General features: G+C 44.6%; 1 protein-coding gene across 1 annotated transcript in view; it reads left to right on the plus strand.

The window, feature by feature from the left end:
- Nucleotides 1-587: 587 nt before the first annotated feature.
- The window catches only part of LOC132397899 (tripeptidyl-peptidase 2-like), a 190,172-nt gene continuing 164,537 nt past the window's right edge, over nt 588-26,222 (plus strand). The window contains exons 1-3 of the mRNA XM_059976684.1: nt 588-764; nt 10,781-10,909; nt 21,613-21,708. Coding sequence (XP_059832667.1) covers nt 609-764; nt 10,781-10,909; nt 21,613-21,708 — 381 coding nt within the window. The 5' untranslated portion in view covers nt 588-608. The remainder of the gene's footprint in view (nt 765-10,780; nt 10,910-21,612; nt 21,709-26,222) is intronic.

Here is a 26,222-nt window from a genome sequence, read left to right on the forward strand (position 1 = left end):
TCCTCTGACAACATCGAAAGAACGTTTGATATTCTCTCCATCGGTATCTGCCATTATCAATATGGTATGATTCAATTGTTATGAAAATACTATCTCATTCATCTAAATATGAACAGGGGAACCAACTAATATCAGTTGAGGATTAATGTTGGCCCAGAAATTCTAGCGGGCACTCTCACTACACACTCTCCACCATCCCCAATCCCACTTCACTTGGCCTGCCATTGTCAGCTCCTCTCCCCACCTCACTCCCCCTTCTCCCCATTTTTTCCGCTATTGCCCCACTCCTTCCTCTTTCTACTCATTCTCACCCCTCCCTCCTCCCCATTCCCACCCCTCCCCTATTGCCCCACTCCTTCCTCTTTCTACTCATTCTCACCCCTCCCTCCTCCCCATTCCTCCCGTTCCCACCCCTCCCCTATTGCCCCACTCCTTCCTCTTTCTACTCATTCTCACCCCTCCCTCCTCCCCATTCCTCCCGTTCCCACCCCTCCCCTATTGCCCCACGCCCTCCCATCCCTCCCGATTCCCCCTTCTCGCTCCCTCCCCGAGGCCCCGCCCCAGTTGCCATGGCGCTGCCCCGCGGAAGTGACGTCTGGCAGGGCGCGATGGCGGCGAGCAGCAGCTTTCCGTTTCAGGGGCTGTTGCCCAAGAGGGAGACCGGCGCGCTCGCCTTCCTTAGCCGGCGGCCCGAGAGCGACGGCCGCGGGGTACTGATCGCCGTGCTAGACTCCGGGGTGGACCCGGCGGCGCCGGGGCTGCAGGTATCAAAGTTGCGGGAATGGCCTTTGCCCCATCGGCACTATCATCTTCCACAATCCTTTCCCCTTCCACCCCGCGCATGCCTCCCCTCTCCCCTACCCCACCCCTCGCACTCTCCACCACCTCTGCTCTCGCACCCTCTTCTCCCTCTGCTGTGGAAGCTTCACAGGGTGTAGAGGAGATTCAACAGGATGCTGCTGGATCAGGGATCGTGCCTGATGAGGGCAGGTTGAGTGAGCTGAGCTTTCTCTTTGGAGTGAAGAAGGGTGAGAGGTGACTTGATAGAAGTGTACAAGGTGATAAGAGGTATAGATAGAGTGAATAACCAGCGACTTCTTCCCAGGGTAGCAATGGCTCATATGGGGCAGCATCATTGTAAGGTGTTTGATGACAGTAAAGGGGGATGTCACAGGTAAGTTTTTTATAAGAATTTCTTATATGTCCCTAATGTATCTGCCTCTACCACCACCCCTGGTAGAGCATTCCACTCATTAACCACTCTTGCAGACACTTGCAGGATAGGAAAATGGAGGGATGGGCTGCATTGATCTTGGTGTAGGTTCAGCACAACATTGTGGGCTGAAGGGCCTGTACTGCGCTATAATATTAATTGAACTGGATTAGCTTGTCCATTGTAGGTTTGTCACTAGAACAGCAAGCTATTTACAGTTTACCTGCGCTGCACACTATATGCATTTTATTAACTTTATGGTAATATTTTGTTTTCTGGGCTGAATGTGATGTAAGTTTTGTGAGTGCACCATTGTGTGGAGGAACGTTCTTTCATTTGGTTGTATACACATACAGTGAGATGAAAACAAATGAACTTGTCAGGCCCTTTGGGCTGAATAGTCATTTCCAGTGGGCAGATGGGTTTGCCAACATGGAATGACAAGAACATTAATAAGGAATTAAACCACACTTTTGTTGTATTCATATTAAACATGTAGACCTGATTGCTGACATTAACTTACAAAGAAGGCAATATGAGCCTCACTGTGTCAAGAGGGTAAGAGTAGATCATGTGTGTTTATGATCACACTAAGAATGCTTATCTTGACCTGGAATAGTGGGTCGCTGAAAATCGATTTGGTCCATTTATTTCCCTTGCCTGAATTCAAGACTCTGACAAGCCATGAAAGCATGCAATCACTAGAAAATGCACGGCTAACTGGCAAAGCCCCAGGACTTGCAGGTGATTTGTCTGCAGTGATTTACTGTATGACTTATAAACAGCCGAGTTTGTTTGACACAGCTATAATTTTTGAGGCTTGTAAGTGACAAAGAATGCTAACTCCTGTGCCTGCAGATGGCAGTACCCAAATTAAAATGCTTATTGTTTTGACCTCAATAAGGTGGCATCAATCATAAGGACCCCATCACCCAACATGCCCTGTTATTACTACCATCAAGGAGGTGGTACAGGAGCCTAAAGATGCACACTCAACAATTCAGGAACTGCTTCTTCTTTTCTACTATCAGATTTCTAAATGGACAATCGACCTAGAATTGAATTGAAAATACACGTGGACTAAGATGTTAACTGTCCTGTGCTATCATCAGTGGGATCATCAGTTGATCTGCCACCTGTCTTCAGGAGTTTCAGCCCGCTTAAGATCAAAACTCCCTCGAGGTGGTGGGCCAGCAGTGCTAAAGCACCACCTCCCACTGATGAGCTTAACAACTTGGCATCTGCCCCTATCAGAGTTGTTGGTCGCTTCCATCCAACAGATAGTCTACTCTTCAGGGTATCTATGCAGCTACTGAAGAGTTTACAAAAGATGGATACACTGTCCGACTATCTGCCCCTCTGGATGTACTTAGTCCAAACCCATGATGATCCTGTCTCTGCTGCCTCAGCTACAGCCCTGCTGGTTGACTTGATCTCTCTTCTAGTAAAGTCAAGGTCACGCAGCCACTTCTGGAAAGTGAATGCAATAAAGCCACGGCATCCTACTTCGAATGGTTAGCATGAGACCTTCCACCCTCTGTCTCTGCACTCTGATCTTAATTCTGCATACTTGGTTAACTTGTGCTCATGGGCTTCATCGATGTTGTCTTCCCAGGGGACTGTGAGTTCACCGATAACCACTTCTCTACTGGTGTCACTATGTACACTACCTCATGATTTTTTTTCTTTTTTTCTCTCTTTCTGTACTCTTTCTTTTGCTCTTTTCACTACTTAAATTAATTAGTATATATTTTACTGTAATTTTTGTATCTTTTCATTGTGTACTGTTGCTGCAATGGATCCCCAAAGTTTCTTTAGGAGCATAAAGTAAAAGAGAGGTGAGAGTGGATATTGGACTGCTGGAAAACAATGCTGAAGAGGTAGTAATGGAGGACAAGGAAATGGTGGGTGAACTGAATAAGTATTTTGCATCACTCTCCACTGTGGAAGACACTAGCAGTTTGCTGGAAGTTTCAGGTGTCAGGGGTCATGAAGTGTCTGACGTTACCATTACCAGGAAGAAGTTTGTTAGGGAAACTGAACGGTCTGAAGGTAGGTAAGTCACTTGGACCAGATGATGTACACCCCAGGGTTCTGAAAGAGGTGGCTGAAGAGGTTTTGGAGGCATTAGTAATGATCTTTCAAGAATCACCAAATTCTGGAATGGTTTCAGAAGACTGGAAAATAGCAAATGTCACTCCACTCTTCAAGAAGGGAGAAAATGATAGACCAGTTAGTCTGACCTCAGTGGTTGGGAAGATGTTGGAGTCAATTGTTAATTATGTGGTTTTGTGGTACTTGAAGGCACATGATAAAATGGCTGCAGCATGGTTTCCTCAAGGGAAAGCATATGTGACAAATCTGTTGGTCTTTGAAGAAGACGTTACTGGTGAGGCCTCACTAGGAGTATTGTGAGCAGTTTTGGGCCCCTTATCTTCGAAAGAATATTCTAAAACTGGAGAGGGTTCAGAGGAGGTTCACCAAAATGATTCCAGGATTGAATGGCTTGTCATATGAAGAGTGTTTGATGGCTTTGTGCCTGTATTCACTGGAATTCAGAAGAATGAGGGGTGACCTAATTGAAAGCGATCGAATGGTGAAAGGCCTTGATAGAGTGGATGTGGATAGAGAGAGTCTAAGACCGGAGGACACAGCCTCAGAATAGAGGGGTGCCCTTCAGAATGAAGACAAGGAATTTCTTAAGCCAGGGAGTGCTGAATCTGTGGAATTTGTTGCCACAGGCAGCTGTGGTAGCCAAAGCTTTATATTTAAGGCAGGGTTGATGGATTCTTGATTGGTCAGGGCATGAAGAGATACCAGGGAAAGCAGGAGATTGGGACTGAAAGGAAAAATGGAGCAGTCATGATGAAATGGTAGAGCAATAGGCCAAATGGCGTAATTCTATTCTTGAATCTTATGGTTTTATTACAGGTGTTGTGCTCATTGGAGAAAAGTTTCACTGCCTTTTTTTGATGTTAAGTTTGGCGCTTTCAAAATTAATGGCCTGCAAAACCTGCTACAACTGTTGTCTGTCCAGTTCTCTGTCCAGTTTAACATGGAATTGCCTTTTTGTGGGATCTATGGGAACTACAGATTGACGGGTTTACTAAACACCATCAGGTTAGATCTTTAGAGTCTTTCAGAAGTAGAGGTGGAGGAAGGAGTATGCCTCATGATCAACTGTTCTTGGTGTGCAAATATATCGGTGTTGTCCCAATTCTGCTCGCCAGACTTGGAATATTTAGCAGTTAGGTGCTGTCCTTTTTACCTACCATGGGAGTTCTCTGGGGTCATTTTGGTAGCGGTATACATTCCACCTCAGGCCATTATCAATCAGACTTTAGATGGTCTGAACAATGGGATCAACATGCATGAAACAGTGCACCCTAACACCTTCACCATTTTGGGGGATTTTAACCATGCTAGTCTGGAAAAAAAATCACGAAGCCACTACTATCAACAAATCACTTGCAATACCAGAGGAAACAACACACTGGACCATTGCTACACCACTGTCAAGAATGCCTACCATGCTATTCTATGCCCTCACTTTGGGAAGTCTGATCACCTGGCTGTCTTTTTACTCCCTGAGTATAGGCAGAGACTGAAGACTGCAACACCAGTAGTGAGGATCAAGAAGGTATGGACAAGAGAAACACAGGAGCGCCTACAGTATTGCTTTGAATCGGTGGACTGGACTGTATTCAGGAATTCATCTTTGAACCTGAATGAGTATGCTGCAGTTGTTACCGACTTCATTAAAACGTGTGGATAATGTGTCTACAAAGACTTACTGCACATTCCTAAACCAAAAGTTGTGGATGAACCAGGAGGTACGTCATTTGCTGAAGGCTAAATCTGTGGCATTCAAGTCTGGCAACCCAGGCCTGTCCCAGAAAACCAGGTATGAGTTGCGGAGGGTTATTTCAAGGGTGAAGAGACAATTTTGTACGAGGTTGGAGGCAACATCGGATGCACAACAACTCTGGCAGGGCCTGCAAGACATTACTTTCTACAAAGCGAAACCCAATAGTATGATTGGTAGCAATGCTTCACTACTAGATGAACTCAATGCTTTCTATGTCCACATTGAAGGGGAGAATACAGCTACTGCTCTGAAGATCCCTGCTGCGCCTGATGGTCCTGTGACCTATATCTCAGAGACCGATGTTAGACTGTCTTTACAGAGAGTGAGCCCTCACAAGGTGGAAGGTCCTGATGTAGAGTACCTGGTAAGGGCTCTGAAAACCTTTGCCAACCAACTGGTGGGAGTGTGCAAGGACATTTTCAACCTCTCACTGCTACAGGTGGAAGTTTTCACTTGCTTCAAAAAGGCAACAATTATACCAGTGCCTAAGAAGAATAATGTCAGCTGCCTTAATGACTATCACCCGGTAGCACTCATATCTACAGTGATGAAATGCTTTGAGGGGTTGGTCATGACTAGACTGAACTCCTGCCTCAGCAAGGACCTGGACCCACTGCAATTTATCTATTGCCACAATAGGTCAACGGCAGATGCAATCTCAATGGCTCTCCACAAGGCTTCGGATCACTTGGACAATACAAGCACCTATGTCAGGATGCTGTTTATCGACTATAGCTCAGCATTTAAAACTATCATTCTCACAATCCTGATTGAGAAGTTGCAGAACCTGGGCATCTGTAACTCCTTCTGCAATTGGAGCGTCGACTTCCTAACCGGAAGACCGCAATCTGTGCGGATTGGTGATACATCTCCTATTGCTGATGATCAACACTGTTGCACATCAGGGATGTGTGCTTTGCCCACTGTTCCACTTTCTATGACTGTGTGGCTAGGCATAGCTCAAATACCATCTAAATACCAATATAAATTTGCTGACGATACAAACATTGTTGGTAGAATCTCAGGTGGTGACAAGAGGGCGTACAGGAGCGAGGTGGCGCAGCAACCTGGCACTCAATGTCAGTAACACAAAAGAACTGATTGTGGACTTCCAGAAGGATAAGATGAAGGAACACATACCAGTCCTTATAGTGGGATCAGGAGTGGAGAGGGTGAGCAGCTTCAATTTCCTGGGCGTCAAGATGTCTGAGGATCTAATCTGGTCCCAAAATATCGATGTAGTTATAAAGAAGGTAAGATGGCGGCTATACTTTATTAGGAGCTTGAAGAGGTTTGCCACGTCAACAAATACACTCAAAATCTTCTATAGTTGTACCATGGTAAACATTCTGACAGGCTGCATCACTGTCTGGTATGGGTGTGGGGTGGTTGCTGCACAGGAATGAAAGAAGCTGCAGAGGGTTGTAAATTTAGTCAGTGCCATCAATACCCACAACATCTTCAAAGCAGTGTCTCAGAAAGGCAGTGTCCATTAAGGATGTCCAGTACCCAGGGCATGCCCTTTTCTTAATGTTACCATTAGGTAGGAGGTACAGAAGCCTGAAGGCACACACTCAATGATTCAGGAATAGTTTCTTCCCCTCTGCCATTTTCCCATTTTTAATTGGGGAAGGGCAAATTATGAGGCTATAAGGCTAGAACTTGCAGGTGTGAATTGGGATGATGTTTTTGCAGGGAAATGTACTATGGACATGTGGTCAATATTTAAGGATATCTTGCAGGATGTTAGGGATAAATTTGTCCCGGTGAGGAAGATAAAGAATGGTAGGGTGAAGGAACCATGGGTGACAAGTGAAGTGGAAAATCTAGTCAGGTGGAAGAACGCAGCATACATGAGGTTTAGGAAGCAAGGATCAGATGGGTCTATTGAGGAATATAGGGTAGCAAGAAAGCTTAGGAAGGGGCTGAGTAGAGCGAGAAGGGGCATGATGAGAAGGCCTTGGTGAGTAGGGTAAAGGAAAACCCCAAGGCATTCTTCAATTATGTGAAGAACAAAAGGATGACAGGAGTGAAGGTAGGACCGATTAGAGATAAAAGTGGGAAGATGCGCCTGGAGGCTGTGGAAGTGAGCGAGGTCCTCAATGAATACTTCTGTTCGGTATTCACCAATGAGAGGGAACTTGATGACGGTGAGGACAATATGAGTGAGGTTGATGTTCTGGAGCATGTAATATTAAGGGAGAGGAGGTGTTGGAGTTGTTAAAATACATTAAGATGGATAAGTCCCCGGAGCCTGACGGAATATTCCCCAGGCTGCTCCACGAGGTGAGGGAAGAGATTGCTGAGCCTCTGGCTAGGATCTTTATGTCCTCATTGTCCACGGGAATGGTACTGGAGGATTGGAGGGAGGTGAAGGTTCTCCCCTTGTTCAAAAAAAGTAGTAGGGATAGTCCAGGTAATTATAGACCAGTGAGTCTTACATCTCTGGTGGGAAAGCTGTTGGAAAAGATTCTTAGAGATAGGATCTGTGGGGATTTAGAGAATCATGGTCTGATCAGGGACAGTTAGCATGGCTTTGTGAAGGGCAGATTGCGTCTAACAAGCCTGATAGAATTCTTTGAGGAGGTGACCAGGCATATAGATGAGGGTAGTGCAGTGAATGTGATCTACATGGATTTTAGTAAGGCATTTGACAAGGTTCCACACGGTAGGCTTATTCAGAAAGTCAGAAGGCATGGGATCCAGGGAAGTTTGGCAAGGTGGATTCAGAATTGGCTTGCCTGCAGAAGGCAGAGGGTTGTGGTGGAGGTAGTACATTCAGATTAGAGGGTTATGACTAGTGGTGTCACAGAAGAATCTGTTCTGGGACCTCTACTTTTCGTGATTTTTATTAACGACCTGGATGTGGGGCTAGAAGGGTGGCTTGGCATATTTGCAGATGACACAAAGGTCGGTGGTGTTATGAATAGTGTAGAGGATTGTCGAAGGTTGCAGAGAGACATTGATAGGATGCAGAAATGGGCTGAGAAGTGGCAGATGGTGTTCAGCCCGGAGAAGTGTGAGGTGGTACACTTTGGAAGGACAAACTCCAAGGCAGAGTACAAAGTAAATGGTAGGATACTTGGTAGTGTGGAGGAGCAGAGGGATCTGGGGGTACATGTCCGCAGATCCCTGAAAGATGCCTCACAGGTAGATAGGGTAGTTAAGAAAGCTTATGGGGTGTTAGCTTTCATAAGTCGAGGGATAGAGTTTAAGAGACGCAATGTAATGATGCAGTTCTATAAAACTCTAGTTAGGCCACACTTGGAGTACTGTGTCCAGTTCTGGTCGCCTCAGTATAGGAAGGATGTGGAAGCATTGGAAAGGGTACAGAGGAGATTTACCAGGATGCTGCCTGGTTTAGAGAGTATGGATTATGATCAGAGATGAAGGGAGCTAGGGCTTTACTCTTTGGAGAGAAGGAGGATGAGAGGAGACATGATAGACGTGTACAAGATATTAAGAGGAATAGACAGAGTGGACAGCCAGCGCCTCTTCCGCAGGACACCACTGCTCAGTATAAGAGGACATGGCTTTAAGGTAAGGGGAGGGAAATTCAAGGGGGATATTAGAGGAAGGTTTTTCACTCAGAGAGTGGTTGGTGCGTGGAATGCAATGCCTGAGTCAGTGGTGGAGGCAGATACACTAGTGAAGTTTAAGAGACTACTAGACAGGTATATGGAGGAATTTAAGGTGCGGGTGTTATATGAGAGACAGGGTTTGAGGGTCGGCACAACGTTGTGGGCCAAATGACCTGTAATGTGCTGTATTATTCTATGTTCTATGTTCTATCCAATTCCTAAATGGACATTGAACCCTTGGACACTACCTTACTTTTTTTGTTAAATATATTGAGTTTCTGGGGTTTTTTGCACGATTTTTGATCTATTCAATATATGTATACTGAATAAAATTTACTCATTTATTTATTATTATTATTTTACAATTTTTTTGTTATTATATTATATAACCATATAACAGTTACAGCACGGAAACAGGCCATCTCAACCCTTTCTAGTCCGTGCCGAACGCTTACTCTCACAATGATTTGCATTGAACTGCTGTTGCTTTGTTAACAAATTTCACGTCACATGCCAGTGATAATAAACCTGATTCTGATTCTAATGTTTTGCTGGAAATTTCATCTGATAACAATCAAGTCAAGTTCAAGTTTATTGTCATCTGACTGTACATACAGTATATGCAACCAAATGAAAAATGTTCTGGATATGGTGCACTAGCAAAACATCTTTCATACACAGCACATAAAACAAAATATTGCAGCAAATAGTAATAAAATATAATTCAAAGTGCAGTAGTGTGCAGCACAAGTGAACAGTAAACAGCTCACTGTCCCAGTGACAAGAGCTCAGTGGTGACAGGGTACTCATTAGTCTCACAGACTGAGGGAAGAAGCTGTTACCCAGTCTGGCAGTCCTAGTCCTGATGCTCCTGTACCTCCTTCCTGATGGAGTGGATCAAAGAGATCGTGGGATGGGTGGTAGGGATCCTTATTACTTCCTCAAAGAAAATCAGTCAAGTTATAACATAAAACCTTATTAGAAACTAGCTTGTAAAAACTTGTTTTATCCCTCTCTCCTCTTTGGAATAATAGAGAAAACTATAGAAATGTGTGCCCAGAAAATTAGCAGTTTTGACCAACCTTATCCACGCCAACCATGATGCCTAGTAATGTAATTGCATTTGTTCACAATAAGCATGTGTCCTTAATGCCTTTCCTATCCAAGAATATGTCAAAATAAGCCATTGGTGAACAATGTCATTAAACAGTTCAGTCACTTGGCATTCAGGTTGAGGGAGTAATTATACATTGGCTTGGCAGAAGAAACAGCGCGATGATAGGTGTGGTTAGCAGAGTGCTGCTGTGATTGGTGCTTAGTCCATTGATTGTCATCTATATTAAAGGTCTTGATGATATTGTGGTAAACTGGATCAGTAAATTTAAGGATAGCACCAAGTTCTGGGGTGCAGAGTACAGTGAAGAAGGTTATCAAAGCTTACAGCATGATCTGGACTTGATTGCCTAGAGTGTTGGAGATTAAGGGGAGATTTAATAGAGGCATACAAAATTATAAGGGTTAGATAGGGTAAATGCAAGCATGCTTTTTCCACTGAGGTAAGGTGGAACTACAACAAGAGGTCATGGGTTAAAGATGAAAGGTGAAATGCTTAAGAGGAACATGAGGGGGAACAACTTCACCTAGATGTTGGTGAAGGTGTAGAATGAGCTGCTGGTGGAAGTGGTGGATGTGGGTTCTGAGCAGTTTGGGTGAGTACATGGATGGGAGGGCTATGGTCCGAGTGCAGGTTGATGGGACTATGCAGATTGATATGCTCAACAGTGAGGAGAGTTTACCTGTGATGAACTGGGCTGTATCCAGTATTTGTAGGATTTTCAGTTCAAGGGTACTGGTGTTTCTATACCAGGCTGTGATGCAGCCAGTCAGTATACTCTCCACTACACATTAATAGAAGTTTGTCAAAGTTTGAAGTATCATGCTGAATCTTCACAAACTCCTAAAGAAGTAGATGTACTGTTGTGCTTTCTTATCATGGTATTCATTTTTCTGTATGGTTGCTTGTGAAACAGTTCACATCTGTATTTCAGATCTTGGGAGGATTGAATGTGAATGAATTGTTTGATTTGCTGACTACATTTTAAAAAATTTATTGTTCAGGTGACAACGGATGGAAAACCAAAGATTATTGACTTCATTGATGCTTCTGGAAGTGGTGATGTGAATACTTCCACTGTTTTAGAAACTAAGGATGGTGAATTGGTTGGTCTTTCAGGAAGAACACTCAAGGTATCTATAATAAAATAACAATGTTCACTTCTGTAATGTGTAGCTTTTGCACAGACATTGCTCCAGTACTGCCATGTTTAAACTGTGACAAAATCTTTGACAATGCTGCAACTACATCAGTTTCCATTGCATGCAGAACACAACTTAGAATTAGTTCAGCTCAAGTTCTTGTTTGCTCAGAATGAATCTCCTCCTACCCTTTATCTCTCCCTCTATCCAGAAAGATGGGGCTCGTCAACCATGGTTGTCAGCTCATCTAGGAGTAGGAAAACTCTGATCTCAAATCCCCGTTGCCTTGTAGCAATACCCACTCATGGGGAAGGCTTTGGGAGTGACCCCCCCCCCCCCAAGGAAATATAAAGAGCTTTAGTCCCTAAGGCAGTCCTACATTGAGTTCAACACTGACTCGTAGCCCCTGCGATGTCATTGGTGCCAAACTATATCTGTCTCTGCTGTTCCTTTGGATTTCTCAGTTCTCTGGAGAGACAGAGCTTGCTGCACTGGCAAAAGCTTCCTCTCTATACTGTACTGTCCTGGCTTGTGTACCACCTGGACAGGTAGAATGCAACATCCATATTCGAACTCGACCAATGGAGGGCCTCTAGTCATTGGAAGTTCTGTTTTTTCTTTGGTGTGCTCATTCATTTTCCATTTTAGTGCATCGGTGGCATTATACACTCAGTGGCCACTGAGGGCATATTTTGTGATCTTCTGCTGTGTGGCCCATTCACTTCAGGGTTCAGTATGTGCATTCAGAGATGCTCTGCTGTACACTACTGCTGTAATGCATGGTTATTTGATTACAGTTGCCTTTCTGTCAGTTTGAACCAGTCTGGCAATTCTCATTTCACCTCTCATTAACAAGGCATTTTTGCCCGCAGAACTGCCATGCACTAGATGTTTTTTTTTGTTTTGCACCATTCTCTAAACTCTAGAAACTTTGAGAAGTTTCTGAGATATTCAAGCCACCCTGTCTGGCCTCAACCGTCATTCTATTGGTCAAAGTCACTTGGATCACATTTCTTCCCCATTCTGATGTTCGGTCTGAACAACAACCGAACCTTTTGATGATATCTGCATGCTTTTATGTGCTGAGTTACTGCCACATGATTGGGTGATTAAATATTTAATTAACGATCAAGTGTACAAAATAAAGTAGCCTCTGAATGTTATATAAATATCTGATATGTTTTATTACACATGTAATACTCATTATATTATGGCATAATTAGTGTTATAGAAGAAAAAAATTAACCATAACATTACACAGTTAGTTTACAAATTGTGACTTCTTGACAGATATATCTCTTCTACCTTTGTTAAATCATAGCCAATGTTTAGTACTTAGAATATGTGATGATTGTGAAGTTTAATCGAGGGACAACCATGCAAGCATGTGGACGTCAGCAAATTAGACCAGCACAAAGAGTTTAAAAGGAGACAGCTTTATAGAGTGGGCAACGGAGTAGAGGAAGTCAGGGTAGGAGGGTTTTGGCTCAACGGGGCTTCGGTGATAACGGGTTGTGGTGAGGTAGGTTAGCTGTGAAGAATAGAAACAGGAAATATGCCTGTGAGGCTGGTGTTCTGTACTGAGTGTCAGATGTGGGAGATCTGGAAGACTCCCAGCCTCCCGGAAGACCATATCTGCACCAGGTGTGTCGACCTGCAGCTCCTTAGGGACCGGGTTAGGGAACTGGAGATGTAGCTCAATGACCTGCATTTGGTCAGGGAGAGTGAGCAAGTGATAGAGTGGAGCTGTAAGTAAGTAGTCATACCGGGGCTTTGAGAATCAGGTAAGTGAGTAACAGGAGAGGGAAGGGCAAGAGTCAGATGCTAGACAGTACCCCTGTGGCTTTCCCCCTTAACAGTAAGTACTGCTGTTTGAGTACTGTTGGGGGGGTGGGAATGGCCTCTCTGGGGGAAGCAACAGAGTTGGATCAGAAGGGTAGGGAAAGGAAGAAGGTAGTGGTAATAGGGACTCTATAGTTAGGGGGTCAGATAGGTGATTCTGTGGACACAGGGAAAAAATATGGATGGTAGTTTGCCTCCCAGGTGCCAGTGTCTGGGATGTTTCTGAACACGTCTTGGATATCCTGAAGTGGGAAGGTGAACAGGCAGAGGTTGTGGTACATATTGGTACCAATGACATAGGTAGGAAAAGGGAGGAGGTCCTGAAAACAGACTACAGTGAGTTAGGAAGGAAGTTGAGAAGCAGGACCACAAGGGTAGTAATCTCAGGTTTACCGCCTGTGTCACGCGACAGTGAGTACAGGAATAAAATGAGGTGGAGGATAAATGTGTGGCTGAGGGATTGGAGCAGGGGGCAGGGATTCAGATTTCTGGATCACTGGGACCTCTTTTGGGGCAGGTGTGGCCTGTGCAAGAAGGACAGGTTGCACTTGAATCCTGGGGGACCAATATACTGGCAGGAAAGTTTGCTAAGGCTATTGGAGAGAGTTTAAACTAGAATCACTAGGGAATGGGAACCGAACTGAAGAGACGGAGGAAGGCTCACAAATAGAGAAAGCTTTGTAGGCAGTGTGCGAGGGAGGATAGGCAGGTGATAGAAAAGGGATGCGCTCAGACTGATTGTTTGAGATTGGTCTATTCTAATGCAAGAAGCATCATAAACAAAGCTGATGATCTTAGAGTGTGGGAGTACTTGGAGCTATGATGTTGTGGCTATTACAGAGACTTGGTTGGCTCAGGGGCAGGAATGGTTAGAGTGCCAGGCTTTAGATGTTTCAGAAAGGACAGGGAGGGATTGTCTACTGACTCTCTGTGGGTGGAAGTTAGAAACAGGAAGAGGTCAATAACTCTACTGGGTGTCTTTTTTATATATAGACCACCCAATAGTAACAGGGACATTGAGGAGTAGATAGGGAGATAGATTCTGGAAAGATGTAATAATAACAGGGTTGTCGTGGTGGGAGATTTTAATTTCCCAAATATTGATTGGCATCTCAAGTCTAGTCAAGTCACTTTTTATTGTCATTTTGACCATAGCTGCTGGTACAGTACACAGTAAAAACGAGACAACATTTTTCAGGACCATGGTGTTACATGAAACAGTGCAAAAACTCGACTGAAATACATAAAAAAAAACAACACAGGAAAAAAAACTACACTAGACTACAGACCTACCCAGGACTGCATAAAGTGCACAAAACAGTGCAGGCATTACAATAAATAATAAGACAATAGGGCAGTAAGTTGTGTCAGTCCAGGCTCTGGGTATTGAGGAGTCTGATAGCTTGGGGGAAGAAACTGTTACATAGTCTGATAGTGAGAGCCCAAATGCTACAGTGCCTTTATCTCCCTCGAGCGAGGGGTTGAGATGGGGTGGAGTTTGTGTGTTCAGAAAGGTTTCTTGACACAATATGTGGATAAGCCTACAAGAGGAGAGGCTGTACTTCATCTGGTATTGGGAAATGAACCTGGTCAGGTGTCAGATCTCTCAGTGGGAAAGGATAGTGATCACAATTCTATATACTTTACATAGCATTGGAGAGGGATAGGAGCAGACAAGTTGGGAAAGCATTTAATTGGAGTAAGGAGAAATATGGTGTACAAAGGCTGTTGAAAATCTAGTCAAGAAAAAAAAGTTTACCAAAGGTTCAAAAAACTAGGTAATGTTAGAGATCTAGAAGATTATAAGGCTAGCAGGGAGGTTAAGAATGAAATTAGGAGAGCCAGAAGGGGCCATGAGAAGGCTTTGGCAAGCAGAATTAAGAAAAACCCCAAGGTATTCTACAAGTACGTGTAGAGCAAGAGGATAAGACATGAGAGAATAGGACCAATCAAGTGTGACAGTGGAAAAGTGTATATGGAACCGGAGGAGGTAGCAAAGATACTTAATGAGTACTTTGCTTCAGTATTCACTATGGAAAAGGATCTTGGCGATTGTAGGGATGACTTACAGCGGATTGAAAAGCTTGAGCATAAAGGCATTAAGAAAGAGGATGTGCTGGAGCATTTGGAAAGCGTCAAGTTGGATTAGTCTCCAGAACTGAATGAGATGTACTCCCAGGTTACCGTGGTAGGTGAGGGAGGAGATTGCTGAGCCTCTGGCAATGATCTTTGCATTATCAATGAGGACAGGAGAGGTTTCGGAGGATTGGAAGGTTGTAGATGTTGTTTCCTTATTTGAGAAAGAGAGTAGAGATAGCCCAGGAAATTATAGACCAATGAGTCTTACTTCAGTGGTTGGTAAGTTGATGGAGAAGATCCTGAGAAGCAGAATTTATGAACATTTAAAGAGGCATAATATGATTCGGAATAGTCAGCATGCCTTTGTCAGAGGCAGGTCGTGTCTTACGAGCCTGATTGAATTTTTTGAGGATGTGACTAAACACATTGAGGGTAGAGGGTAGTGTATATGGATTTCAGCAAGGCATTAGATAGCTACCCCATTGAAGATGTATTGAGAAAGTAAGGAGGCATGGTATCCAAGGGGACATTGCTTTGTGGATCCAGAATTGGCTTGCTCACAGAAGGCAAAGAGTGGTTGTAGCATGGAGGTCAGTGACCAGTGGTGTGCCTCAGGGATCTGTTCTGGGACTCCTACTCTTTGTGATTTTTATAAATGACCTGGATGAGGAAGTGGAGGGATGGGTTAGTAAATTTGCTGATGACACAAAGGTTGGGGGTGTTGTGCATAGTGTGGAGGTTACAACGGGACATTGATAGGATGCAAAACTGGGCTGAGAAGTGACAGATGGAGTTCAACCTGGGTAAGTGTGAGGTGGTTTATTTTGGTAGGTCAAATATGATGGCAGAATATAGTACTAATCGTAAGACTCTTGGCAGTGTGGAGGATCAGAGGGATCTTTGGGTCCGAGTCCATTGGACGCTCAAAGCTGCTGCGCAGGTTGACTGTGTGGTTAAGAAGGCATACGGTGTATTAGCCTTCATCAACCGTGAAATTGAGCTTAGGAGCCGAGAGGTAATGTTGCAGCTACATAGGGCCCTGGTCATCCCCACTTGGAGTACTATGCTCAGTTTTGGTCACCTCACTCCAGGGAGGATGTGGAAACTATAGAAAGGTGCAGAGGAGACTTACAAGGATGTTGCCTGGCAAGTGAACTTGGTCTGTTTTCCTTGGAGTGATGGAGCATGAGAGGTGACCTGATAGAGGTGTATAAGATGATGAGAGGCATTGATTGTGTGTATAATAGACAATAGACAATAGGTGCAGAAGTGGACCATTCAGCTGTTTGAGCCTGCACCGCCATTTTGAGATCATGGCTGCTCAACTACTATCAATACCCGGTTCCTGCCTTGTCCCCATATCCCTTGATTCCCCTATCCATAAGATACCTATCTAGCTCCCTCTTGAAAGCATCCAGAGAATTGGCCTCCACTGCCTTCTGAGGCAGTGCATTCCACACCCCCACAACTCTCTGGGAGAAGAAGTTTTTCCTTAAATCTGTCCTAAATGACCTATCCCTTATTCTCAAACCATGCCCTCTGGTACTGGACTCTCCCAGCATCTGGAACATATTTCCTGCCTCTATCTTGTTCAATCCCTTAATAATCTTATATGTTGCAATCAGATCCCCTCTCAATCTCCTTAATTCCAGCATGCACAAGCCCAGTCTCTCTAACCTCTCTGCATAAGACAATCCTGACATCCCAGGAATTAACCTTGTGAATCTACGCTGCACTTCCTCTACAGCCAGGATGTCCTTCGGGGCCCTGTACAAATGCAAGAGGATTTCCTTGCTCTTGTACTCAATTCCCTTTGTAATAAAGGCCAACATTCCATTAGCCTTCTTCACTGCCTGCTGCACTTGCACATTCACCTTCAGTGACTGATGAACAAGGACTCCTAGATCTTTTTGTATTTCTCCCTTACCTAATTTTACACCATTCAGATAATAATCTGCCTTCCTGTTCTTACTCCCAAAGTGGATAACCTCACACTTATTCACATTAAACGTCATCTGCCCACTCACCCAGCCTATCCAGGTCACCCTGAATTCTCCTAACATCCTCATCACATGTCACACTGCCACCCAGCTTAGTATCATCAGCAAACTTGCTGATGTTATTCTCAATGCCTTCATCTAAATTGTTGATGTAAATCGTAAACAGCTGTGGTCCCAATACCGAGCCCTGTGGCACCCCACTAGTCACCACCTGCCATTCTGAGAAACACCCATTCACCGCTACCCTTTGCTTTCTATCTGCCAACCAGTTTTCTATCCATGTCAATGTCTTCCCCCTGATGCCATGAGCTTTGATCTTACCCATCAATCTCCTATGTGGGACCTTATCAAATGCCTTCTGAAAATTGAGGTACACTACATCCACTGGATCTCCCTTGTCTAACTTCCTGGTTTCATCCTCGGAAAAACTCCGATAGATTACCCTTGGTAAATCCATGCTGGCTTGGCGCAATCCTATCACTGTCATCTAGATATGCCACTATTTCATCTTTAATAATGGACTCTAGCATCTTCCCCACTACTGATGTTAGGCTGACAGGTCGATAGTTCTCTGTTTTCTCCCTCCCTCCTTTCTTAAAAAGTGGGATAACATTAGCCATTCTCCAATCCTCAGGAACTGATCCTGAATCTAAGGTACATTGGAAAATGATTACCAATGCATCCACAATTTCCAGGGCCACCTCCTTTAGTACCCTAGGATGCAGACCATCTGAACCTGGGGATTTGTCAGCCTTCAGTCCCATCAGTCTGCTCATCACCGTTTCCTTCCTAATGTCAATCTGTTTCATTTCCTCTGTTACCCTATGTCCTTGGCCCATCGATACATCTGGGAGATTGCTTGTGTCTTCCTTAGTGAAGGCAGATCTAAAGTACTCATTAAATTCTTCTGCCATTTCTCTTTTCCCATAACAATTTCACCCAATTCATTCTTCAAGGGCCCAACATTGTTCTTAACTATCTTCTTTCTCTTCACATACCTGAAAAAGCTTTTGCTATCCTTGTTTATATTCCTGGCTAGCTTGCGTTCGTACCTCATTTTTTCTCCCCGTATTGCCTTTTTAGTTATGTTCTGTTGATCCTTAAAAATTTCCCAATCATCTGTCCTCCCACTCACCTTAGCTCTGTCATACTTAGTTTTTTTTAATGCTATGCAATCTCTGACTTCTTTTGTCAACCACTGTGGCCCCTTTCCCCCCTTTGAATCCTTCCTTCTCCAGGGGATGAACTGATTTTGCACCTTGTGCTTTATTCCCAAGAATACCTGCCATTGCTGTTCCACTGTCTTTTCTGCTAGGATATCCATCCAGTTAACTTTGGCCAGCTCCTCCTTCATGGCTCCATAGTCTCCTTTGTTCAACTGCAACACTGACACCTCCGATCTGCCCTTATCCTTCTCAAATTGCAGATAAAAACTTATCATATTATGATCACTACCTCCTAATGGCTCCTTTACTTCAAGATCGCTTATCAAATCCTGTTCATTACACAATACTAAATCCAGAATAGCCTTGTCCCTGGTCGGCTCTCATACAAGCTGTTCCAAGAATGCATCCTGTAGGCACTCTACAAACTCCCTATCCTGGGGTCCAGCACCAACCTGCTTCCCCCAGTTCATCTGCATGTTGAAATCCCCCATAACTACTGCGACATTATCTTTGCCACGTGCCAATGTTAACTCCCTATTCAACTTGCACCCAATATCCATGCTACTGTTTGGTGGCCTGTAGACAACACTTATTAGGGTCCTTTTGCCCTTACTGTTTCTCAGTTTTATCCACACAGACTCTACTTCTCCTGATCCTATGTCCCCCCCTTGCAAAGGACTGAACCTCATTCCTCACCAACAGGCCCACATTTCTGTCCCTACGATAGCACGTATACCCTTGTACATTCATTTCCCAGGTCTGATCTCCCTGCAGTCATATCTCTGTTATCCCAACAACATCATAGTTACCCATTCGCACCTGAGCTTCAAGCTCATCCGCCTTATTTCTGACACTTTATGCATTCAGATATTGAATTTTTAGCCCATTTCTCCTCTCTCTGTTTGATTCGCTGCCTATTGTGCTTAACCCAGCTCCCCGAACTCCCATCGGGCTGTACGCCCCTAGAATTTTGTTGTCCTTCCTAAATTTACTTGTTCTTTCTGCACATTTAACTCCATGTTCCGTCAGACCATCCCTCTGTACATGCGTCCTCCTTATCACTTGTTCTGCCTCACCTTTCTCTACTACACACTTAATATTCCGGAACCGTGTAGTCCCCACCTGTCCTTTATTCTTCATCTCGCTATCCTATCCTCTTTCACATTCTGGATCCCGGCCCCTTGCAAAATTAGTTTAAACCCCCCCCCACAAAGAAGCACTAGCAAACTTCCCTGCAAGAATATTAGTACCGCTCCAGTTCAGGTGTAAACCGCCTCTTTGGAACAGATCCCACCTTCCCTGGAACAAAGCCCAATTATCTAAAAACCTGAAGCCCTCCCTCCTGCACCATCCTCTCAGCCACGTATTAATCTGTATAATCTTTCTGTTCCTTGCCTCACTCGCACGGGGCACAGGTAGCACTCCTGAGATTGTTACCTGGGAGGTTCTGTTCTTCAGCTTCGCACCTAACTCCCTGAACTCCCTACGCAGGACCCCCTCACTCATCCTACCCATGTTGTTGGTCCCTACATGGACCACAACAGCTGGATTCTTGCCCTCTCTCTTGAGAATAACCTGCACCTGAGATGTCTCGGACCCTGGCACCAGGGAAGCAACATACCATCCGAGACTCCCGATCTTCCCCACAAAATCTCCTATCTGCCCCCCTGACTATAGAATCCCCTATCACTACCGCTCTCTTCTCTTCCCTCCTCCCCTTCCTAGTCGAGGGTCCAACTTCAGTGCCAGAAACAGGACCACTGCAACTTGTTCCTGGTAGGTCATCCCCACCAACAGTATCCAGAACGGTATACTTATTCTTGATGGGAACGGCCACAGGGGTGCTCTGCTCTCTCTGTCTGCTCCCCCTGCCTCTCTTGACTGTCACCCATTTGCCTACCTCCTGACTTTTCGGTGTGACTACCTCCTGATAACTCTTATCTATCTCTGCCTCTCGAATGAGCCGTAGTTCATCCAGCTCCTGCTCCAATTCCCTAACTCGGTCTGATAGGAGCTGCAGCTGGATGCACCTTTTGCAGGTGTGGTCATCAGGAACAACTGTGTTGACCCTGACCTCCCACATACTGCATACGGAGCACACCACTGCTCTGACTGTCTCCCCCATACCTGATCCCAGATTAGTCAGAATAGATGAGAAAAGTACTTACCGACCTTACCTTTTTACCTCAGCAAGCGGGTACTCAGGCTCACTGATTTCCTCTTACTGAAGTCCCCTTGCACCGAAGCCCACTGAGCCAAAGCCCAGCACTCTGCTCCCATGCACTCTGGTGCCCGCCTGACGCTGCCCGCTCCTGAAAGTGGGCCTCTTTTTAAACCCCGCGCTCACCGCTGACGTCACCCGCGCCTGCGCAGTTTTACCTTGCTCCTCAGGTACTGTCCAGGTAGGTCCGACAGTCTCGGCCTACTTACAATGGCTGATCCTCTGATCCTCCGAACTCCAGTCGTCTGTCGACCTCGAGCACTCCTTACTCTCGCTCCGCTGCCCGCACCAACACCGGATAGTCAGAGGCTTTTTCCCAGGGCTGAAGTGGCTAGCATGAGAGGGCACAGTTTTAAGGTGCTTGGAAGTAGTGGCAATGGGGATGTTGGGGGTAACTTTTTTACGCAGAGACTGGTGAGTGTCTGGAATAGTCTGCTGGCAATGGTAGTGGAGGTAGATACAATAGGGATTTTTAAGAGAGTCCTGGATAGATACATGGAGCTTAGAAAAATAGGGGGCTATTGGTAACCTTAGGTAATTACTAAAGTACTAAAGTAATTACTAAAGTTCAGCACAGCATTGTGGGCCGAAGGGCCTGTATTATGCTGTTGATTTTCTATGTTTCTATGCTTATATTATTATGTGATTTTTTTTATCAGATTGCTTATTGCTCTGCAGGAAGTATAGGAATTTGATTTATATTTGGAATTGTAGAGTGGTTAAATTGCTCTGCTGGTAGTATAGTAACTTATGTTTGGAATTGTACAGTTTGAATATCCTGTTGTTTCATTCTGTGTCACCCAACCTGCGCTCAATAAAATTAAACTGTAGTTCAGGCGTCTTTATTGAATCTGCACCCAGATGTCAGATCGTGCTGTTTGGTGATGGTTTTCGCAAGTTGAATTTTCAAAATTTTATGCCTTTATGGTTTGAGACTCCTCAAGATCTGAAAAATGCCTAAGGAATATATTTTTAATTTTAATTTTGAATTAATTTTTCTTATTTCCCATTTTCAAATCTTATGCATTTGGTGTATGATGGCGCATTTGGAAACAGACTGAAGTTGAGTAGTTAGTGTAGTAAATTCTAGATTAAATGTGCAGTGTTCTGTAGAATTTCTTGCCATCTTCCAGTATGAAAGAACAATGTATCATAGTTTGTTGTAGGGTTTTTGTGTACAGCTTGCTGAAGAATCAAGTTTGCTTATTGTCATTCAACTGTACATATGTATATAGCTAAACAAAACAATGTTCCTCAGGAACCAAGGTGCCAAACACACTGCATATATCATATACAAAAATAGTATTAACAGATAATAAGTAAAAGTTGTAGAATGCTGTGTGTTCTTTAGTTTTTGTGCTTACTACTGTTTATCTTTTGATTTAGATACCATCAGACTGGATCAACCCTTCGGGGAGATACCACGTTGGTATCAAGAATGCTTTTGATCTCTATCCTGTGCCACTCAAGGAACGAATTCAGGTATGAAGACTAGATTCCCCAAATACAGTCTGGATAGCAGAACGCATCTCTGCAGCAAATTTTGCAAATAGACCAGTTGAGTCAGCTGTCAAGGGAGATAATTACTCAGGGTTTCAGTTCCAGAAGTTGTTCACTGGGAGCTGGATTGGACTGTTGGGATAGTGGAGTATTTGGAACATATTCTTCTCTTGCTTTTATTATGGAAAATAGAGAACAACTTACATTTATATGCTTGTAGCATCACAAGGTGTTTCATAGAACTAACACGCACAAAATGCTGGAGGAACTCAGCAGGTTGAGCAGCACCTATGGAGAAGAATAAACAATCACCATCTTGGGCCAAAACATTGATTGCTTATTCCTCTTCATAGATTCTGTATGACCTGCTGAGTTCCTCCAGTGTTTGTGTTTGTTCCTCTGGATTTTCAGCATCTGCAGAGTCTCGTTTATTTCACAGGAATGTTTGCAATGGAGTTTGATATCAGCCTGTATGGACTAATTTTCAGGATAGGGTAGTCAAAAGGACCAGAGGAATGCAGGCATGTTAGGACGTGGGGTCCATAATGCTGCATGCAATCCAGCATGTGTGTATATTACTTGTAATATTCCTCGTCCATGTATGGTGTGAGCCTCTCAAAACAGTAGCAGTCCTTAACTAGGGTTGAGGTCACCTTCAGTAATATTAAATAGTCATTACTACATGGAGTCTCATGTTGAGGACCTGCATCAGGTGTAAAATACTTGCTCTTTGCAACCATATGAGTGCTAACCCATTCAAACCTGACAACTAATCCATCAGTTATCTGCTTTCATTGTATCCCAGATCCAAACCCTAATGTGTTTACCCTATCCAAACCCTAATCTGATTCGGAACAAGAAGGCAGTGGGAAAGCACCTAAGGATTTCCAGCGGGAAGACATTTTGAGTTATCGTCGGGGGAAGAGAGAGGCCAGACTGCGCAGGCGCGTGACGTCTGCCAGTTGAGTGCGAACAGTTTATAAAGGGCAAGAAATCTGCAGAAGCTTTTGATTCGGAACAAGAAGGCAGCGGGAGAGCACCTAAGGATTTCCAGCGGGAAGACATTTTGAGTTCTCAGGGAGAGAGGCCAGACTACGCAGGCGTGTGACGTCAGCCAGTTGAGTGTGAACAGTTTAAAAAGAAGGCAGCCATATCCAGCAGGCAGTGGAGTGAGAGGCAGCAGAGTGAAAGGGCTTTGGCTCCATGGGCTTCGGCGGTAATGGGACGAGGTGAGGCAGTTGTTGATTGCAAAAGGAGGTAGTATGTGTGTGAGGCCAGTTTTCTGTGGTCAGTGTCAGATGTGGGAGGTCCTGGAGTCTCCCGGCATCCTGGACGGCCACATCTGCACCTGGTGCATTGAGATGCAACTCCTAAGGGACCGTGTTAGGAAACTGGAGCTGCAGCTCAATGACCTTCATCTGGTCAGGGAGAGTGAGGAGGTGATAGAGAGGAGTTACTGACAGGTAGTCACTCCGAGGCCATGGGAGACAGAGATATAGGTCACAGTCAGGAGAGGGAAGGGGAAGAGTCAGGTACTGGAGAGTACTCCTGTGGCTGTACCCCTTGACAATAAGTACTCCTGTTTCAGTACTGTTGGGGGGCGGGGGACAGCCTACCTGGGGGAAGCGACAGTGGCCGTGCCTCTGGCACAGAGTCTGGCCCTGTGGCTCAGAAGGGTAGGGAAAGGAAGAGGAAGGCAGTAGTGATAGGGGACTCTATAGTCAGGGGATCTGACAGGCGATTCTGTGGACGCAGGAAAGAAACTCGGATGGTAGTTTGCCTCCCAGGTGCCAGGGTCCGGGATATTTCTGATCGCGTCCAAGATACCCTGCGGTGGGAGGGAGAACAGCCAGAGGTCGTGGTACATACTAGCGCCAATGACATAGGAAAAGGGAAGAGGTCCTGAAAGAAGACTACAGGGATTTAGGAAGGCAGTTGAGAAGAAGGACTGCAAAGGTAGTAATCTTGGGATTATTGCCTGTGCCATGCAACAGTGAGAATAGGAATAGAATGAAGTGGAGGATAAATGCGTGGCTGAGGGTTTGGAGCAGGGGGCAGAGATTCAGATTTCTGGGACCTCTTTAGGGGCGGGTGTGACCTGTACAAAAAGGATGGGTAGCACTTGAATCCCAGGGGGCCAATATTCTGGCGGGCAGGTTTGATAGAGCTGTTGGGGAGGGTTTAAACTAGTTTGGCAGGGGGGTGGGAATCAGAATGTGAGTGCAGGGATTAAGGAAGAAGGACAAGGGCATGATGCTAAGAGTTCGGAGTTGATGAGAAAGGACAGGCAGAGGACAGAACATAATTGTAGCCAGTTAAAGGGGTTGAAATGTGTCTACTTCAATGTTAGGAGTATTAGGAACAAGGAGGATGAACAGAGCATGGATTAGTATGTGGAACTACGATGTTGTGGCCATTACTGAAACTTGGTTGGAGGAAGGGCAGGATTGGATGATGCAGGTCCTGGGGTTCAGGTGTTTTAAAAGGGATAGGATGGGGGGGTAGAATAAATAAAAGGCAACACCTTAGAACCATAGAACACTACAGCACAGTACAGGCCCTTCAGCCCTCCATGTTGTGCCGACCCATATAATCCTTTAAAAAATATTAAACCCACACTACCCCATAACCCTCCATTTTTCTTTCATCCATGTGCCTGTCCAAGAGTGTCTTAAATGCCCCTAATGTTTTAGCCTCCACCACCATCCCTAGCAAGTCATTCCAGGCACTCACAACTCCTTGTGTAAAAAAAAAAAACTTACCCCCTGATGTCTCCCCTAAACTTCCCTCCCTTAATTTTGTACATATGCCCTCTGATGTTTGCTGTTGGTGCCCTGGGAAACAGGTACTGACTATCCACCCTATCTATGCCTCTCATAATCTTGTAGACCTCTATCAAGTCCCCTCTCATTCTTCTACGCTCCAAAGAGAAACGTCCCAGCTCTGCTAACCTTGCTTCATATGACTTGTTCTCCAAACCAGGCAACATCCTGGTAAATCTCCTCCGCACCCTCTCCATAGCTTCCACATCTTTCCTATAATGAGTTGACCAGAATTGAACACAATACTCTTTGCGGTCTCACCAGAGATTTGTAGAGTTGCAACATGACCTCTCTACTCTTGAACTCAATTCCCCTGTTAATGAAGCCTAGCATCCCATAGGCATTTTTAACTACCCTATCAACCTGTGCGGCGACCTTGAGGGATGTATGGATTTGAACCCCAAGGTCCCTTTGTTCATCCACACTCTTAAGTAACTGACCATTAATCTTGTACTCAGTCTTCTTGTTTGTCCTTCCAAAATGCATCACCTCACACTTGTCCGGATTGAACTCCATCTGCCATTTTTCTGCCCAACTCTGCAGCCTGACTTAATCCTCTTGGAACTCCGACAACCTGCAGCTCCATCCACAACTCCTCCAATCTTCGTGTCATCCGCAAACTTACTCACCTATCCTTCCGCCTCTACATCCAGGTTATTTATAAAAATCACAACTAGCAGAGGTCCCAGGAGAGGTCCCTGCAGCACTCCACAGTTATTGATATTAACTTGAGAATGTCCTTCTGCTGGAGTCAGAGCAGTGTAGATCCACCATTTCGAGGCTTGTAATTGATGGTGAAGCGAGATTGAGGAAGACTGGCCAATATCAATGAACTTTAGAGGATAATTTTGACATTTTCCCAGGGGGAAATGACTAATATGAGGAGGCATAATTTTCAGGTGCTTGGAAGAAAGTTATGTCTGAGGTAGGGCTTTTACATAAAGAGTGGTGAATGCATGGAATTTTCTGCCAGTGATGGTGGCAAAGGCAGTTACATTAGGGACATTTATGAGACTAATTACGCACATGGCCCTGTTTCTGTGCTTTCATTTTCTATGCGTATGATTCTCTGGATGAAAATGAAAAATGGAGGGCTATGGTTAGACTGATCTTAATGTAGGTTAAATTGTCGGCACAATATCATAGGCCAAAGGGCCTTTGCAATGCTGAACTCTTCAGTGTTAAATGGCAGGAAGGATTTGGTGTGCTAATTCGTTAGAGCTGGAAGGTTAACATTCTTGTTGAGCAAGCAAGTAGGAAGGCAATTAGACAATTCACCTTAATTTCAAGTAAAGTGAGACTGAAGTGATTTACGGAGGTTTTATTTTCTATTCTATCTGTGGTTTTGGTCTTTTAACTAGAGAATACTTCTGGAGTCAATGCAGTGTAGGTCCACCATGTTGATTCTTGTAATGGGGTGGTGAAGAGACGTTGAAGATGGCTGGCCAATATCAATTTAGAAGGTGACTTTTATCGAAGTTCAATTGTCATTCAACCATACATAGAATACAACCAGCACAGAAACAGTCCTTCAGCCCACCGAGTCAGTGACAAAAGCATTTAAGCTGCGTATTCCCACTCCCATTGATCTTCACCAGGATCATAACCCTCCATATCCCTACTATCCATGTACCTATCCAAACTTCTCTTAAACATTGAAATTGAGCTTGCACA

Source organism: Hypanus sabinus, chromosome 8 (assembly GCF_030144855.1).
Source record: "Hypanus sabinus isolate sHypSab1 chromosome 8, sHypSab1.hap1, whole genome shotgun sequence".
Taxonomy (NCBI): Eukaryota; Metazoa; Chordata; class Chondrichthyes; order Myliobatiformes; family Dasyatidae; genus Hypanus; species Hypanus sabinus.